Genomic DNA, 18,980 nt, shown 5'->3' on the forward strand with positions numbered 1-18,980 from the left:
GTCAAAAAATTATAGTATAGAATGTTAAAAAAGTGATACAAAAAGTAATATTAGGTTGAAAAAAGTGACAAAAAAATAATTGTGTAGTATGTCGAAAAAGCCATTAAAAATTCATAGTATAGCATGTCGAAAAGGTCATAGCATTCGATGTCGAAGAAATTGTTAAAAAAAAAAAAAAAAAAAAAAGTCATAGTATATTTAAAAAAGTCATAGTACAGTAAACCCCAACCTTAAAGTGTACCACAGAGCCTTTTGGGTACGGGCCCTCAGAGTGTGGATGGACCCCTCATCTACAGTCCCATGGAGAGAAATAGAGCAAAACCTCACTGGAAGTCTAAAACTGCAGGACCTCGCCTTTACAGGTGCGTGTCCAAAAAAGTGCATGCTAGCCTATGGCCCTATTATCACCAACACATTGACCAACTTTGAACAGTGGCATTTGAACACCCCATTTGGCAAAACATACACTTAATGTCTGGTAACAAACCTTTTGTTTATAACCAGTGGAGTGACAGAGGTATTTATGCTCTAGACCACCTATTCAATGAAGGTATGTTAAGTTTTGAAGACCTGAGAGCTAGCTTTGAGGTCCCTAAGACATCTTTCTTCCGTTATCTTCACTTAAGATCAGCCCTAAAATGTTATGAAAAAAGTGATAAAAGTCATAGTATGTTGAAAAAAGTGATAAAAAGTGATAGTATAGTAAGTCTAAAAAAAAAAAAAAAAAGTCATAGTATAGTATGTCGACAAGGTCATAGTATTCAATGTCGAATAAATTGATAAAAAAAAAAATTCATAGTATATTGAAAAAAAGCGATAGTTATTAGTATATTGAAAAAAGTAAGTCGAAAAAGTTATTAAAAAGTCATAGTATAGTATGTCAAAAGAAGTGATAAAAAGTGATAGTATAGTAAGTCTATAAAAAGTCATAGTATAGTATGTTGAATAAAAGTCATAATATGTCAAAGAAGTCTGGAAGAACATGCAAACTCCACTGCCCAGACTGGGGGTCAAACCAAGGGTCAGAGTCTGCAGTGCCCATTTGCTGGTGCTAGTTGGAGCAACGCTACCAACTGAGCCACCGTGCCACCAAATAAAATATGTTGAAAATAGTCATAGCTTAGTAAGTTGAAAAAGCCATTAAAAAGTGATAGTATAGAATGTTCAAGTCTAGTTTACTACTATTGTAAGTGAACACCAACATCGTGCTTCCAGTTGAGTTTACTGTGGTTGTATCAATAAACAATTTGTGAAATATGATGGCCATCTTTCTTATAAAAAGATTTATCAAGAATATTCATCTTTCTGCTGCTTTTAGAATATATTGTTCTATGTTAAAAAGACACACACACACACACACACACACACACACACACACACACACACACACACACACACACACACACACACACACACACACACACACACACACACACACACACACACACACACACACACACACACACACACACACACACACACACACACACACACACACACACACACACACACACACACACACACACACCTTGGAAGTATAGATCAGGGTGTGTGTGAGCGTGATGATCTCCTGACCCTATCATTCTGAATCTCGTCCGACAATATTATATCTGACAAGGAGCAGGAGGGATGGGAGGGTGATGAGGGAAGAACAGGTGAGAAGAGAAGGAGAGAAAAGCAAAGGAGAAGTGATAGATTGACAAAAAAACAACAGAAGAAGGTGTTGGGTGTTGTCCTTCCTGGCACACAGTTGAAACACAACTGCACCATGTTGGAGCCGCACTCAAATCAGAGCAGAAATCAGGTTAAGATGAGATTCTTCTTAAAAATCAAGCTGCAAGAGTATGTGTGTGTGTTTGGAGCATGCAGTATGGAGTGTAATTAAGCCAGAGAGGAAGCAATTACTGACATAATTGTCATTAACCGCACAGTAATTAGGATTACTGTGAAGGACAGAGACAGATGGACAAGGACATAGAGAGCAGCATTAGGTTAAGTAGTTAAATGCAATAGATAGATAGATAGATAGATAGATGCCATTTGAAGATATTTATATTAGAAGTTACTCTTCTTTCAGGGTGCTGTATGTTTACAGACAGTACTCAATACATATTAAAAAAAGGTAATCAAAACTTTGTTTTAAATCTTGTATCACATTACATATGAATAATTAAATAAAGAATCCTAGAGTTGTTATCCATCCATGTTTTATCTAATCTATACGAGTCCTGCCTAGTTCAGACCGGTGAAGCTTAGACAAAAACCCAAAATACAGAAATCTTTCATGCAAAATTGTTCAAACTTTGGAATAATGTGTTCATATAGAACCACGTCGCTCAGGAAGAAGCTGTTTGAGAAAGCAGGTTTTCCCTTTTCCATTTTAATAAATCTCAGCAGTACCATTGCAGATTCTGTTTGACTGTTTTTGACTGTACAAACACTAAATATTCAAAAGCAGTGCAGCCACAGAAACCATTTATATGCAAATGCACTTGCACCTGTATTCCAACTGAAACTGTCAGCAGTGTCTCCAGCTGATTAGAGCTGCTATTTTGCAAAAACTTTAAACCCATTACACACACACACACACACACACACACACACACACACACACACACACACACACACACACACACACACACACACACACACACACACACACACACACACACACACACACACACACACACACACACACACACACACACACACACACACACACACACACACACACACACACACACACACACACACACACACACACACACACACACACAAGTTATCAGTGAACGGATGCTGCTTTAAATGCCGTTTCTAATTAGGAATCCGATACAGTAGAATAGTCATTCAAGAACAAAAGGAAAGCTGTATTTATGTAATGGACTGACACAATGAGTCACATCGTTTTATGTCTAAGGAAACACATAAGAAGAGGCACTGGTTTACAGGCTTGCTAGCCATTTTGGAGCTACCAAGAGCCTGGTTAGCTTAGCAGCGTAACACCTGTGAAGGCTGTTGTTGTTTTGAGACCGTCACAGCCATTTCTCACTGGAATTTCTAGGGTTTCTAGGCTAAAAATAAAATCCAACTTATGACTAAGTTTACAATATACATAGCCCTCTATAATGTTAGTATTGAATTGGGCTAGTTCTGTGATAATGACCAAAGAACCTGAACATGTTAAGTGAAAACAAATCATATTCATTGAATCTGGTGTAAAAACATAATAGTACATTTTTTCAATCATAAAGCTAAGACTTTAACATTGGTGGAATCAAACATCTCATGAATAAAATGGAAACACAGGAATAAACAAAGATTCATGCTATTTAATCTAGTTTGTTTTGGAGAATTTAACAGAGTTGAACTGAAAAAGGCCCGTTTTGTGGATCACAACTGAAAGGTGTTGACCTATCAAACATCGAAAGCAGGTTTTAAACCGATAATGGGGCAGCCCTTGTGTTTACATTTGAATCGCAGATTTAGTGAGATAGAAATTTAGAATTTTTTGATTTTATAAAAGATGCAGAAGAAGAAAAATAAGTAATGGCAAAAAAGAAACAAGAGAAGGGAGCTAGAGAGGTTGCGCAAATACAGTGATGGAGAAACTCAGCACTTCAAAGATTGCCACTCAGGTGATGGAGACCATCAAGAGGAAGCAGAAGAAATGTCTTTAAAAAGATTATGACGAGCTGCAAGTGGCACACATAATCAGACAGGAAAAGTTTATGGCCAAACTCCATGTGGAGAAGGAGAAGAACAGGCTTCTCCAAGGAGAAGTTGAGAGGACCAGAGTTTCACACCATGAGATCAGCCTAAGGTTTGAAACCGATGTCCTAGCTGTCAGACAGCAGGCCGACTTTCTTCAACGTGAGCTCGACAATGAAATGAAGTCTCACTCAGACTGGGTGTCAGGAGACCTGCAGTTGATCCAGAACCTCAGGACTGAGCAGGACACTGTGCGAGAAAAGATGAGAGATCAAAACCCTTCAGCAAAACACCTTTGCCAATGAGACATTTCTTTGGAGAGAGCTGGAAACTCAGCTCAACGCTCAGATCTCGCTCAACCACAAGCTTTCCACAGAGCTCAAGGCTGAGAGAGAGGACTATACGCCTCCCCGGAGGAAAAGGGCCAAGCGTGAGGAGCAGCCTGAGGATGAGCCATATAAGCAGGAGTCTCTTCCTACCCATGTACCCGCTCCCGGACCCATGGAGGCTCCCGGACCCATGGAGGCTCCCGGACCCATGGAGGCTGAAGTCTCTGAGGAAACGCTCCCAGAGAAAAAAAAACAAAAAAAAACAAGACTTCTACCTGGACAAGAACCCGCCACTTTTTGGGGTTGAGGAAACCACAGAAGTAGAAGAATAACAGGGACTTGAACTGATTTCCTTCCCACTCCACTGTAAGTAAATAGACAATTTTCACATCTGACATTTTTCATTTGTCAAAGCATAACAAGTAAAAATTTAATAACATGACAGATAAGGCGGTATCCTGCATATGGTTGTATTTTGTAGTAGTTAGTGGTTGTACAGTTTTTAAAGATGCTGTCAAATGTAGGACTTATGTCTCTCTTACAGTTTTTTCCAACTGCTTACACACAAAATCTTTTCATATCACACGATTTTTGAAACCTCTCACTCAAAGTGTAAAACTACACAGCAAATCTCCAAAACCAGAAGCTAGTTCTCAGCCTTTCACTCAGTTTTCAATTGCATAAAACACTTTTTTCAAAACATTACACACAATTCTCTACCTAAAACACAAAAATCTAACAGGAAGTGACTTGCTATCCATTTCTAAACACAACCAATCAAAATGCTACACTTATTTACCAGGGCACACACACACTCCTCACATTTGCAAACACATTATGTCATAACTGAACACTAACCAATCATTGCTTTAGTATAGGCCTATACAAAGGTCAGATTACCTGTTTTGAACAATGGATGCCAACAATAGACAGAGAGTAAGAGGAGTAGGAGGAAGAGACAGGGGATAACAACGAGGAGGGGGGGAAGAAGAGCCATCTCTGATGAGATCAGGGAGAGAAGCCCATCTTGAGTAGCTTTAAGGTGGCGTCCATACTGCATGCAACTATCTAATGACACACACACACACACACACACACACACACACACACACACACACACACACACACACACACACACACACACACACACACACACACACACACACACACACACACACACACACACACACACACACACACACACACACACCTCCTCTTTGTATGTCACCATCTTCCTGTTTCTAGAATGACACATTGACCACAATGACCATACACCACAATCATTTATGTCATAGCTCAGGCTCAATACATACAAGCAGTTTCTTATGCAATTTATTGAAAATCACTCAGTTTAAAATTACTACCAAATCATTTCCCACATCATAGCACAGGTTTTTATAATAGGATCTCTACCTCCCAGGCAGTGCCATGAAAATGACCCTGCTAAGTTTTGAAACTTGCTTTGAATAACAATCCATTGTAATGAACAATTCCTAATTCCTTTCAAATGTGTTTTACAGTGTTGCATCATGATTTATTGCTGTGGCTGCAGGGATAATTTCAAAACAAAAAGAGCTTCCCATGAGCATCTGAAAACACCAACAAAGAAGTGCTTTCAAAACGTTATCCTGTATTAATTAGTTTCCTTAATAAAAAATAAGAGGAATCACTATGTTCAGGTGATGGATTTTATCTGCTAGTTGATCTTAATGTACTACCGTGAACTGAAACCAAGACAGCCCAAAGGTAGAAAATCAAGAGTTGTGAGAGTGTTATGTTAATTACACTCAAATTGTAGTTGATGGGCTGAAACAAAACCTTCATTAAAAAGGTCCTTTTAATCTGTTCTCATGGCTCAATAAGACACTGCATGGAGTCTGGTTTTTCTCACTGTCTTTACATGCACACCAATTATCCAATCTCAACTTTACTGAGTAAACTAGTTAATCAGAAATCAGGCCATAATTTGAGTAGTTTGTCTGTACGCAGATCTCAATTGTTCAGTTTATTCTGTGATCTAACCTACAGTAGCTACATAAGTACATTAAAGGGTCTTCTCCTTCTAGGAACACAAACAACTATTTTCATTTATAATAAAGATTTCAGTCACGGTAGATTCGTATAGTTACAGCAAGAGTGTTCAATAAAATGGTCCCAGAGTCACGTCCGAAATGACACGTGTTTTGAACACTGATGGAAGTAAACACTCCTTGACTGGCTACACCATCAAAAATGCAACAGAAGGAGCAACTCATTTATCCGTTTTCAGTAAAGCAAAACAAACCACGTTATTAGAAGGACAGACATTATTCGATAGGACTTTTTTTATGCCTTAGTTTAACATTAGAGAGATGACAGGAAATACAGAAAGAAACATGCAGCAAAGGTCATGAATTGCAGTTTGCAATCTACATTTTACCACTTCTGGCTGGCATTACTTTCCTCAGTTGGATAAAAAAAAAAAAAAAAAAAAAAAAAAAGTCAAAACCTTCTCCTTCTGTTATTGTTATACAGTCATCAACGAGAACATCCCACATCCTCAGTTTAAAACAAATAAGCTTTCCCTTATTCATACAACTTGCTTCAAAAACAGCCTTTTCCCACCACTGGATATTTAATTCATTCAAATGAGCGCCGCTTGTCAGTACCTACTGTACATTTATGCACTTTGGCCCACTGATGTGCTTTTTTTTATGCTTAATTTACTGAGTGTATAATGGACTGCTCATGTGTATAATGGGTTTGTGTTGGTCCACTGAAAATGAACTGATTAAAAGGCTGTACCGAGAGAAAACTGCACTAGCTGTGTCTGTACTATGTCATCACTAAAACCTGAACTTAAATTGTCATGCTAATGGAAACCCTGGTCGCCTCTAATTTTTTTCTGGGGGGAATGTAACAATTTACCAACATACCGTATACACCAAAGTCTGACAGACCAGTCTGCTGGGATAAGAAAACCAGAAAGAGTCCACGTCAGGGAACTCAGATAGTAAACAACTATGGCTGGAGGTGACATGCACAGTTATATAACCAACTGCTGCTCCTTTTTTGGCTTGCCCATTGTTGTTCTTGCTACCCCATGCTTACTAGCCAGACACATTATTTAAAGCATAAATTACAAACCGTGAATCAGTGCTCATGTTTCAGACCCAGCTGACACTGTGTTTATCACAGCACATTTACAGAAAATGGCTTTTGAGGTAATTCAGGAAGTGTTATTACAGTTTGTCAAACATAGTCCCGAGTTTGCAATGCTGTGCCATATGTGCGAGGTGACAAGAGTAGTTTATCACAGCTGCAGGCTGTGAGGCTAATTGTTCCAACACCTAATCTGTAGTAACACGCATTTGTCATAAAATGACCCCATTACAAGAAAATGAACCAAATTTGAAATGTTAGTTAAGTAAAAGTACATACATTTTATGGTATCGGCAAACTGTCTTAAACTAGAGCCAGCAGCTGGTTAGCATTAGCATAAAGACTGGAAACAGCAAGCTTGTCTGAATGTGACAAAATCTCAATGCAATTGATATTGGTGTTATTCACATTTCTGTTTAACTATGGGTTGAACAAATTAAATACAAGTTAATCTGAAAAAAAAAAAAATTAGGAGGTGCAGGAAGGATTTAAAAAGACCCTTCCCCCTCTACACACACACACCTTCTGAACTAATAGTAAATATAGATGTAGCCATTGATAAATGTAGTGTTGTAAGAAGTGCAATGTTTGGCTCCAATATGTAGGGAAGTTGAAGTATAAATTAGCATAAAATGAAAATACTCAAGGACATAAGATAATACTTCAGTGTTTAATACAGTACACATTTAATGAACATGCCTGAAGTGAGAAACACATTGCCAACGTTTCACTCAGTTTCTAATTAATGTATTATATCAACAGAGGAACTAAACCCATTTTTTCAGTTGAAAATAATGTGGCTTCATATTGGCGTTTAAAGAGAGAGCTGTAATTTGTACTTTCCTTGGTGAATGACAGAAAGAGCCTCATTCTTCCTAATACATTCTGTGTGGGTGAGCAGAGGGAGGGAGGAAGGGTTAGCTTGTTCATATTCCAGTCATGTTTGAGTCACCTTGCAGCCAAGGCTCTTCAACACAAATAATGCCGCCCCCCCCTCTGCCTGTCCTTCACTTTCTTAAAAATGATTATTGTGATAATTGCCAGCTTCAGCCCACACCGTCAGCGAGATGATTCCCATGTTTTATTATAACAGAATGTGTTTTTGCAAATTTGGAACTTATGGGGAGAAAAAAAGTGAGATCCATGAGGCGATAAGTATAGTAAAGCTGGCCAGACACGCATATGCAAAATATAGAGCCTACTCACCTACTTTGTTTTTCAAAGCACACACATATTCACACAAATACATGGGTTCATTAGGGCAGATGGTGCCAGATGGAACGGAGTCAAAAATAGAAAAGGAGGATAAAAAAAGGATATTTTGTCTTTCAGAGCAGAGAACAACCCTGTGGGCTTCAGAGAGCGCACGCACACAAGCTACGCCACACACACACACACACACACACACACACACACACACACACACACACAGTTCTGTTACATTCTTGTATTTTCGTTCAATCGTTTTATACTGAAAAATTTACATTAGATTGTCTGAATTATTACAGTCATAATGTGATCAGTGTTTCTGCTTCTCAGTGGTTGTGCTTTTTGAAATTCAAGCTGGGCTAGCAGCAGTGTCCACTTACAAAAAACTGAACAAAAAAAAACAAGAAAACTAGTATGATAAAAGTAAGCTATAAAAAAAGGGGGGTATTCCTTGTATAGGTCACACCCTCAAAACCCTGCATCCTACACTTCCCATAATGCAACTCAATAATATCCTTCTGCTTTGGTAAATTTAGATAATACTAAATTACATTATGAAGTTGTTTTTTTTCCTCTCAGACACCGTCCAGTCAACAGATGGCATTGTACCAGTTTTCCAAGGCTGAATAGTAATACACACTTCATGTGCAAAATTGGTGGAGTGCACCTTTAATTGTATTCTGACTTCCTAGTTTTTCAATGATTTTTCACAAACTAATTTGAGGTGACATAAGTTTGAGGTGACATACTCGGTTTTCTGGCTTTCATACTGTCCAGTAAACTGGAAGAAGCTCTTATGATAAAACATTTAAAGGTTAAATGGACAGTAGACACCTGGAATATTATGATTTAATATAGATTTTCTAATTCACAGAAACTAAGGTCCTATCATGGGCTTCATGGATATTCAGCACGATTTCCATTTATGATGAGACACAGCAGGTATGAAGGGCAAATAACTCCTATAAGATGCTGTAATTGATGCGACAAATTCATATTTCACAGCAAAGCGGCTGCAGTGTCAGCCATCAAACTGACAACCCAGAAATGAATTGTGAAAAAATGCATTATGTGGTAAAACTGTAGCACATTAATTGATGTATCAGCCCTTAAACCATATTTTTCTGACTTTAGAGTTGGGATAATGTCTCCTACTGTATCTCCATTAGTCTCCTATTGATAAGATGACATTCATCTACTGGGGTAAAATTCTACTGTGTCTTGGTTTAATTTTACTACAGTTTTTAGATATGCTGTCTGACAGACAAATTGATGAAAACAAAACCTCCTTAGCAAAAGTGAAAAATCTACATTTCTACGCAGATAATCCTACAGTGGACTGCTGAGGGATGCCAGAATTTGTAAGGTGAAGAAATCCGGAGTTCCAAAGTGGGGTGTCGTCTTTGCTATGAAATCTGACGTCATTAATATTAATGGTTGAAATCTAATCTAACTTGTGACACAGCAGAACAAATACACACATTAACCCGAGAGATGTGATTCAGAGAGCAAATTCCAAGAGGACACGCACCAAAACGACGCTATCTATCCTAAGATAATTTCATTTACTAGGACAGGTGATTACAAATGTGGCCTTTGTCCAGCCTCAGCCCAGTCTCTGGTTACATCATGATGCCTTTGACAGTCACAGTTGGCAAGCTGTGAATTCTCCACGAGTTCTCCTACATTAATCACTCTCTCTGCACCCATCATGCCACGGTATCACATACAGGTCAACTGATGACTAAGTCACAGTATCAGCTATGCAGCATTCTTCTGATTCAACAGATTATCACATTTTGAGGAAAGCTGTGAAATAAAAAAAAAAAATTAAAAAAAGAGCTGGCTGGGTTTCACGTTGGTAACACCTTAATGACCCCGTTTCACACAGTTCACACTGACTTTTTCCACATTTATTTAAAAGGTGATCTTGATAGAGGGAAGAACGCTCAAGGGAAGATACAAACACAGCAACACTCTGCTCTTCACTTACATGTACTGTATGTGCTGCATGTTCACTTACTTACTTATACTGTGAGTCTCAGTGCTGCCGCTGAAACAGGTACTGTATGAGGCTGCCTTCATCACTTCTGCTTTAGACCTCCTAAATGTCAGCAGAAATAAGGCCATTATTGTTTGTCAAATGTCTCATTATGCTGCTTGCCTGAAACTCATGCATCATGTCTGTCAACCTGGGGCCTGTTTCACAAAACCAAGATAAGGGATTAAACTGGGATTTCCTGGTTATCCTGGATGAATTTAGACTTGACTCTGTTTCACGAAAGCAGAGGCACATAAATCACCATGGAGATTTATTTAATCCTGGAACCTTTTCTGTTCACTCAGCAGTGGTTTTACCCTTTTCTTATCAGCCTGGATTAAAATACAACAGGTGCATATTGCTGTTCATTTGAGTACTGTTATTATTTAAAGTTGTGACCATTATTTTTTTTTATAATTATAAATTTGTCATTGCTACTGTTATATTGCTGTATGAAGACTGCTGTTCATATTGTTGTAAGAAGTTTGATGAATATATTATGGCAGTTGTTGAGATGATTAGAAAAGGCTGATAAAATTTCAAAAAAAAAGTAAACTGGGACTATAATTTGGGAGGATTGTACAATTTTAAGAACATATCCTAACTGTACAATCCTCCCAAATTATAGACTTAGTTCACTGGACCAGTAACTATCTAGTGATGTAGGCTACTGTACATTCATGTAACAATAGGGAGAGGGCACCTTCATGGTTTTTGACCTTATATTTTGCCTGGGGGGAAATAATTGATGAATATACTCTGTTCCATTCATGTTTATAGTGTGCATGGAATTTATCACTTTATTATCTTTATAGTTTCTAGAATTTACAGTGCAATTTCTTCAGTGTCTTTATTTTCTATGTCCATATATACCAGGGAGCAAGGCATATAATATGTAGAGAAGGAAACTCGTCCTCTATAAAAAAAAAAAAAACGCGAAAAAAAGCGTGACAGATAATAGCGGACCGACTAAATGATAGTCTAAAAATATACATTTATGAACTACTGCTCTTAAATGAAACCATTCAATATGTCACTTGTCATTTGCAAAAACGAACACCTGTACACTTTGCATTAAAAGCGGGTAGTGGAAGTTAATATGACTTAGGAAATTAATATTTTAGCCAATGAGAGAGAGGGAGGAACAGAGTGAAAGAGATATTTACGCTTCATATTCTAGCGTTATAGAAAATGGATCTTCATGGTAAATTTCCTGAGTTATCTTCTGCTTACTTTTAAGGCAAAGAGTACAATTGTTAATTTGTGCAAATGATTAGTAGCCTAATCATTGAATGGTAGGATTATGACGGTTTCCATTCAGAGCAGTGGTCAGTTAATGTATATGTTTAGGCTACAATTACGCATTCAGTCGGTCCGTGATCGTCTGCTACACTTTCTCTTGCCGTTTCGTTACAGCAGCCGTGTTATTTTCTTTTTATTCAAATAATGTATTTCACGTCATCATACTTCCACAAGAAGCTGCTGCTCACTCTGTATAAAGTATGTACAATGCGTATTCTCCATTTTGGCATCAGTAAATCTGTGATCGACCTCGCGGTCTTTTGAGGAAATCCGTGGACGCGCATCTATCTGAATTAGTTCAGCCTGGCTCGACCTAGTCGCTCCTCCTCAGCCTGGCTTGGCCTTCGTGAAACGCACCAAGCCAGGATGCACAGATTAGACTAGGTCAAGCCTCGCTTTATCAGTTATCCTGGATTTATATATTCTGCTTTTGTGAAACAGGCCCCTGTTTGCTGTCTGTCCTGTTGTTTTTGTTTTCAGATGTGAAACAGCTGTCCTCCCCCGCTGGCCATTAGGAGTCATGACGTTGCCTACAGAGGACACACCGCGCCAGGGTCATTAACTCACCTCCTCTCAGTAAATGACGCTTTCTGCGTGGGGAGCTTCGTGTGACACCGTCCTTGTTTTAGAATTCCTGTGAAACGAATGACCCACAGGGAAAATACAGGTGACAAGTCCTTCAGGAGTTTGTCCCACCCTAACATGTGCAACAGGAGAGCGATGGAGCTGTCAATCAAGGACAGGTCTAATCAGGCAAAGGGAAATCACCTGTGTGTAACAAAAAAAACACATTAAGGGAGGTGGAATCACCTGTTACCTATGGCAACAGCACACCTGGGGAATTCACATGCACTAATTCCACAGATAATTCATGTCATACTCATTACACCGAGCTTCTCTTTCCTTTTTCTTTTCACCAATTCAGGCCCCGTTTACACGAAGGGAAGATGCAGATATTTTCCTGCGTTTTGGCCTCTCATTTACACGAAAACCCCGTTTTTATCACAGAAAACGATTATTTCTAAAAACTCCGGCCAAAGTGGAGATTTTGGAAAACTTTTTTTGCACGTTTGCATGTAAACTGAGACAAACGGAGGTTTAGGCAACCAAGAGAGAGAAAAAGGACGTGATTGGTTGCTGTTGGCTAACGTGGGCTTGAGCTTCTCGTTACACTGCCACCTACAGGTTTGGCATGCTCTTGACGGCATATATACACGGGTACATATAAACGAACACTTTTCTGAAAACGGAGAGGTTGAAATGTCCGTTTATGAAAATAGCTGGCCACGTGTAAACGTAGCATAAGTCTAATCATCCCACTCTGCCATTTTTTTTCTCCAAAGCTGATGTCAGTTAATTCCTTGACTTCCTGCAGATATTTCACATTAAATGGTGCTACGTTTACACGTGGCCGGCTATTTTCATAAACAGACATTTCAACCTCTCCGTTTTCAAAAATAACATCGTGCACAGCTGTCAGTTTCCAGAAAAGTGTTTGTTTACACCGTTTGTTTGTTTAAATGCAAATATGCAAACAAAGTTTTCCAAAATCTCCACTCTGGCTGGAGGTTTTAGACCCTGTTTACACATACATGGCTATTTTTACAAACAGAGACATTTCCCTTCGTTTGTGCCCTTCATTTACACGCAAACGGAGAATTTGCCTCTGAAACCGAGTCTTTCTAAAAACTCTGGTCAGAGTGGAGATTTTGGAAATCTTCGTTTGCACGTTTGCATGTAAACTGAGACAAACAGAGGTTTAGGCAGCCGAGAGAAAGAAAGAGGACATGATTGGTTGCTGTTGTTGCTATTGTCGGGATTCGGATTGGCTAACGTGGGCTTGAGCTTCTCGTTACACTGCCATCTACAAGTTTGGCATGCTATTGACGGCATATATACACGGGTACATATAAACGAACACTTTTCTGAAAACGGAGAGGTTGAAATGTCCATTTATGAAAATAGCCGGCCACGTGTAAACGTAGCATTAGAAAGACTCGTTTTCAGGGGCAAATTCTTAGTTTGCGTATAAACGAAGGGCACAAACGAAGGGAAATGTCTCAGTTTTTCAAAATAACCATGTACGTGTAAACAGGGCCGGTAAACAGGGAGGAAGTGTTGAGTTTGCATTAACCAATTATGAATGAAAGACTAAATTGTTTAAAGCCTGTTTTAAGTAAAGGACGGGTCTTCTATTCCATTGAGGTAAGTAATATTTGAAATAGTTATAGTACTAGGAGAGAGCGTATACTATATATTTATATCTATGGGTAATTATTGGTTTAAATGACCAAAAGACAAAACATTTTCCTCTTAAATAAGGCATGCACCAAAAATGCTGAGAGGGATAAAAAAAGAGGAAAAATGTGGAGCTGTGGGTTTTTACATTCTATAAAATCATGATAAAATGCCTAAATTAAATAGACTGGATGCTCTTTATTTGTAACACAATGGGATAATCAAAATGTGCACTCTCTGACATTAAAGTACTGTACCTGGTGTTAATAGATAGGATTAAAAGCATTAAGCACCTTAAAGCATTTGCTCATGAAACGGCTCATTTTTGAGGACTATAATTAGTTTTTCAAATACTGGCTGGTGAATTTAGTCTGCTATTTCCCCCAAAATGGATATGACACTTAGAAAACAAATGCTTCCATAAAAATCCACCATCACACTTCTCATAAAGCCCTATAATACAGCATTAGAAGACTTATGGGGGCAATGGCAACCCTTAAATTATCTCTGTCTTGATGTAAACATACTGTAGGTATCCTACGCACATTAACATTATGTAACCACTGTGGACCGACACGTACACCCAGACTGAAATCAGGACACAGAGGGATATTGGTTTTGAATCTCATATCCTGTTTTATTGTTCAAATATGGCAGAACAAGATATACAACACAGTACAACCACGCAGTCAGACGTACAAATGGAAAGACAAACATGTATAGATTTTCCCACACAGTCAGCTCTGAGTTGTCATAATTGATAGACAAGAATTTCTCTGGGAAACTGCTGGTCAAACATCCTACGGTCACTGTGTACACACACACACACACACACACACACACACACACACACACACACACACACACACACACACACACACACACACACACACACACACGACAACTTGTGTATTAAAGGGGATTTTAAGGAGATTAAGGATCCGGTGACAATAAAGATCAAAACTAAAAAACTTTCAAAGTCCACCTAAAGACAGAATTCACCTTTTGTTATTGATGTCTGAATGAGCCCACAGTGACAGGACTTAAGTGGATTTCACAGGGATGAGAGCACATTTTCCAGCTCACACCTGTTTTCACTCGAGGGTAATAAACCTCACATGGCTGAAAATCTGAGCTGGTAAACTGTCTCTCTTTTCCTCAGAAATTATATTTATCTTATAATAGAAATGAGATGAACTGTGTTTCACGGTGGACAATTTATTGTTACATTAACTCAAAAATCCAAATCTTTAGCAACAGGTTTACATTTAAGAGACTTATCACCCAATCACCCCACAATGGCTCAAAATCTCACCTACTTCAGCACTTGCAGAAACATCGATTTGTTTTAGTGACTTTTTACAGAGTTGATTGGATTTAACAGCATGTATCTATTTACCTGCTCTTTAAAAACTAAAACCTAACTATTGACTATTAAAAAACAAATTCATCATTTTGTGCTTTTCCACCTTTCAATGCAAACTGAATGCTCTTTTTCTCATTTCAAAATGAAATAGCTTCTCATCTTTTCACATGAAATTAATTTCTCTAACAGGGACAGCGAAGCATTATAAATAATAGTTAGAAAGGATAAAATAACATTTAATGTCAGAGGGTAAACAAATCACTTTTTGAATAGCTGTATCATCATCATCATCTTGCTGTCAGTCGAAAACCTCATCTCCAGGAAGTCAAGCTTAAAAAAAATGAACGACAATCCCCCTTAATTTCACACCGATGCCTGAGTGTTTCTGAATGGATTGAGCCGTGGTGGGGGGTTATGCAAAGCACGAAAGGCCAATTTCATTTTCAAGTTTAACAACAACAAAAAATGGATGGAGATGCTGAAATAAAGAGCCGGAGGGTTTTCAGCCGACAGCAGTAATTGTCTGAGTTAACCTCCCCGACATCAGCATCACCATCTGAAGAACTTGCTTGGCTGTAAATGATTTAACGTGCAGAATAAAAGCTCTATGGATCAGCATAAATACTCCAAATGAACACTGAGCCACAAACAGCGAGGCTTCAGTCTGTGTTATAGACTTAAACACCACAAACATGTATGAATGGATTAAACACTTGGAAGCATGTGTGCATTTTGCTGCTGCTTCAAATTAATTTCACAGAACAGAACAGACAATATGTGAACAAAGAAATAATGACATTTATATATGATCAGGCAGGAAGCAGAGTTACTTGCTGTGTGTAATAGTAATAATAGCCTGCCACACACAAACACCCAGGTCATTAATAGAGGTTTTGGCGTTAATGGAGTAAAATTGCTTTCTTGGCAACTTGTAGTGTATTGTTGGAGTGTTATTTTATTTTAAAGAGCTAACAACTTGCATAAGTAAAGCAAACTGTCTACAAAACCTGATTAATCGTATTCTTAAAAGGGGCAGTTTGTGAGTGACAGGTTAAAGTGAACCCTACGTGTGCATGTGTGTCTTAGAGGAGTGCTTCACATGTTTGCTGAGTTTTGAGTTTGACGTCCAAACGCAGCTGAGTGAGGATTGAGGGACGATATCCTTGCTGTTGGATGTAGTGAGTTAACGGACAGGCTTAGCCAGCTGGCCTGTTGGGACCGTCACCTAGCACTGAACTCAAGCTACAGTATCTATATATTGGCACTGTGTCAGGCTTGGTCAGTAGGTAGGGCAGGTAGCTAGCATGACTGGCTAGCTGTTTGCGGTTGGCTAGCTGGGTTAGCTAGTCAGCAAACTGGGCTGACTGGTAGGCTGGTTCAGGCTTTGTGCCCAGGGCTTACTGACTCTTCTCCTGGCAGGCCAGGCCTGGCTGATGTTTTCTGGGCAGCTGGTTTTATCAGTCTCTGTACCTCAGTCCGATGAGGTCACTTCCTGTTGATTGTGGTGGAGTTAGCTGTAGTGTCCGTCTTTGTTGCAGTGTTTTCAGTGTTTCCAGGGGGCTGTAGTGCCGTGGCATTAGGCCCGCCCCCGTTTTGAAGCGTTTCTTGTTTGAACTGTTGCAAGGCGCGATTGACGGCATCCTCGACCAATCGCCTGCTGACTCTTAGAAGCTCTGCCTCATCGGGCTCAGACCGGCGACGCCCACCTGAGTAGGACAAGCACAGCAAAAACAAAATCATCATAATCATTCACAAGAACATGTCACACAGGCATTCAATTGGAGTCGTGTTTCTTGCCACCTGACGGATGGAAGTCCAACTTCCATTCTCTTTTACCTCTTGTCTACCTCTCCTTTCTTGTCTTCAACTCTCTTTAGCTGCTGAATGCTCCACTATGTTCACCAGCTAGTCGCTAACTTTGCCTGTAGTAACTTTGACAGGTAGTGTACAGATGGTTTATCAGAGCTTTCCTGCTCAATACGACGCTGATGAGAGCAGTGAGAGGGAACCATAAGGGCCGTTTTCCAGTCGCTGCAGCCAAGCTTGCGCGCGCCAATGTGACGTCAAAATGACGTAGATCTCGCTGGCGCGCCAGGATTTTGAGTGCGCGACCCGAGGGCAACCGGATGCCAGGACTCTCAGAGTGACTGCAAGTCTCTCTTGTAAACTTACTGGGTTAAGATGAGTTCTTTTATGGCGAATGAAAGGCTTGATCCGACAAAGTAGGTCATCAAATCAAATCAAAGCATTGACTTCAATGCTGCTGCCAGTTCTTCCGTTGTTTACCTTTTTCTTCTTGTTGTAGTCGTAGAAATAGCAAAGTCAGTAGCCTTTCCTCATTAGCGCCACCTCTGTTCAGGAGAAGACTGCAACTAATGTCGCGAGCACCACGCACAAGTATAAACAGTTACAGCGCTCCCATGACGTCACACTGGCGCTCGACAGGCCGGCTGCGGCAAGTATACCCCACGTTTAACAGTAAAGTTGTAGGCCACAAAACCTACCATGAATCTAGCTTAAGCCTCCCATGGTGTTTGGGCGTATTTTCATATGATAGCAAGGCTGATTTCATTCTTATTTCAGCATGTTTGAAATGAAAACAGAAAATAACTATTAATCTGACAATGATGAATGAGTCGATTCTCACTCATCACATCCAGCAACAGATTGGATGTGATGACAATAAACAATATTTGACAGAGTTGATAATAATAGCTGAGTTAAACAAATCACTCTCTCAGCTCTTCTATTATACATGCATTTTGGATTTAATCTACCTCCTGGGGAGACTAAAAGCTCTTTACCACACAGTTGCTTTTGATTTTGAAAAGATGAGATAGAGATAGAAGGAGAGTCAGACAGACATAAAGTCAGTTAGGAAAAAAGTGAGACGGGGAGAAGGTCAATAATTCATGGTAGAAAGACAGTTAAGGCCATAAGCCATTCAGAAATTGAGTACTGCAGAAAACATGCTATAACCACCCGATTACCAAGGCCAATAGCAAAATCCCCAAGTTTATCTTCTATAACACAAGATCCCGCTTGGCCCATAGGTTTGTTTACACTTGAAAGCAGTGTGATTATCTATTATTCATTATAGAAGGATACTGTTCATATAGTAGGAGTTAGACAGCCAATGTTGAAGATTACGATTTGTTGAGGGCAGAAGAAAGCTGGACCTCAGCTTTGGTGTAGTCTCTGGTTTTGTATTAATATTGGCGAAATGCCAGCCACTATACATGACACACCTAACCAGTATTAGGTATACTGCTGCTATGTATGAACTTAAAAAGGTGTACAACTGCTCTGCATGGAACTAAGTCCATTGTTGGCACAAACGTGCTGTGGACATTTTATGTATATTCCCCTTTTATCATCTAGCAATACTGCTGGGTTGAGGTCTACTATACAGTACATGCCACTGGAATAAATCCCAGTCACTGTTACCGCAGCACTAACAGCTTGTATTGTTGACACATGCATTATGTATCCATGGATGTGTGTCTGCTAACAGCATGCCAAACAGAAACCAGGATGAGCACACTTTTCATTTATCAAATTATGGTCCCCATGTGCTCCCATCTTTTTTCTGCTAAATTGATTTGAACATGGTGTTTTGTTGTAGTATCTAACTCATGGTGTATTG

The 18,980-nt window shown here is 39.3% G+C and overlaps 1 protein-coding gene and 1 long non-coding RNA gene across 3 annotated transcripts in view; both read right to left on the reverse strand.

Moving 5' to 3' along the window:
* Positions 1–12,483, reverse strand: part of LOC114573047 (uncharacterized) — a 23,785-nt gene extending 11,302 nt beyond the window's left edge. The window contains exons 1-2 of the long non-coding RNA XR_003694856.1: positions 12,298–12,483; positions 10,411–10,491 (exon numbers count right to left, since the gene is read on the reverse strand). This is a non-coding gene — a long non-coding RNA (uncharacterized LOC114573047). The remainder of the gene's footprint in view (positions 1–10,410; positions 10,492–12,297) is intronic.
* Positions 12,484–14,580: 2,097 nt separating this feature from the next.
* akap7 (A-kinase anchoring protein 7) overlaps positions 14,581–18,980 on the reverse strand; it is a 40,355-nt gene continuing 35,955 nt past the window's right edge. For both annotated transcript variants that reach the window (XM_028605682.1, XM_028605681.1), the window contains one exon: positions 14,581–17,040. In XM_028605682.1, coding sequence (XP_028461483.1) covers positions 16,820–17,040 — 221 coding nt within the window. In that variant the 3' untranslated portion in view covers positions 14,581–16,819. The remainder of the gene's footprint in view (positions 17,041–18,980) is intronic.

The sequence above is a fragment of the Perca flavescens genome, chromosome 18 (assembly GCF_004354835.1).
Source record: "Perca flavescens isolate YP-PL-M2 chromosome 18, PFLA_1.0, whole genome shotgun sequence".
Lineage (NCBI taxonomy): Eukaryota > Metazoa > Chordata > Actinopteri > Perciformes > Percidae > Perca > Perca flavescens.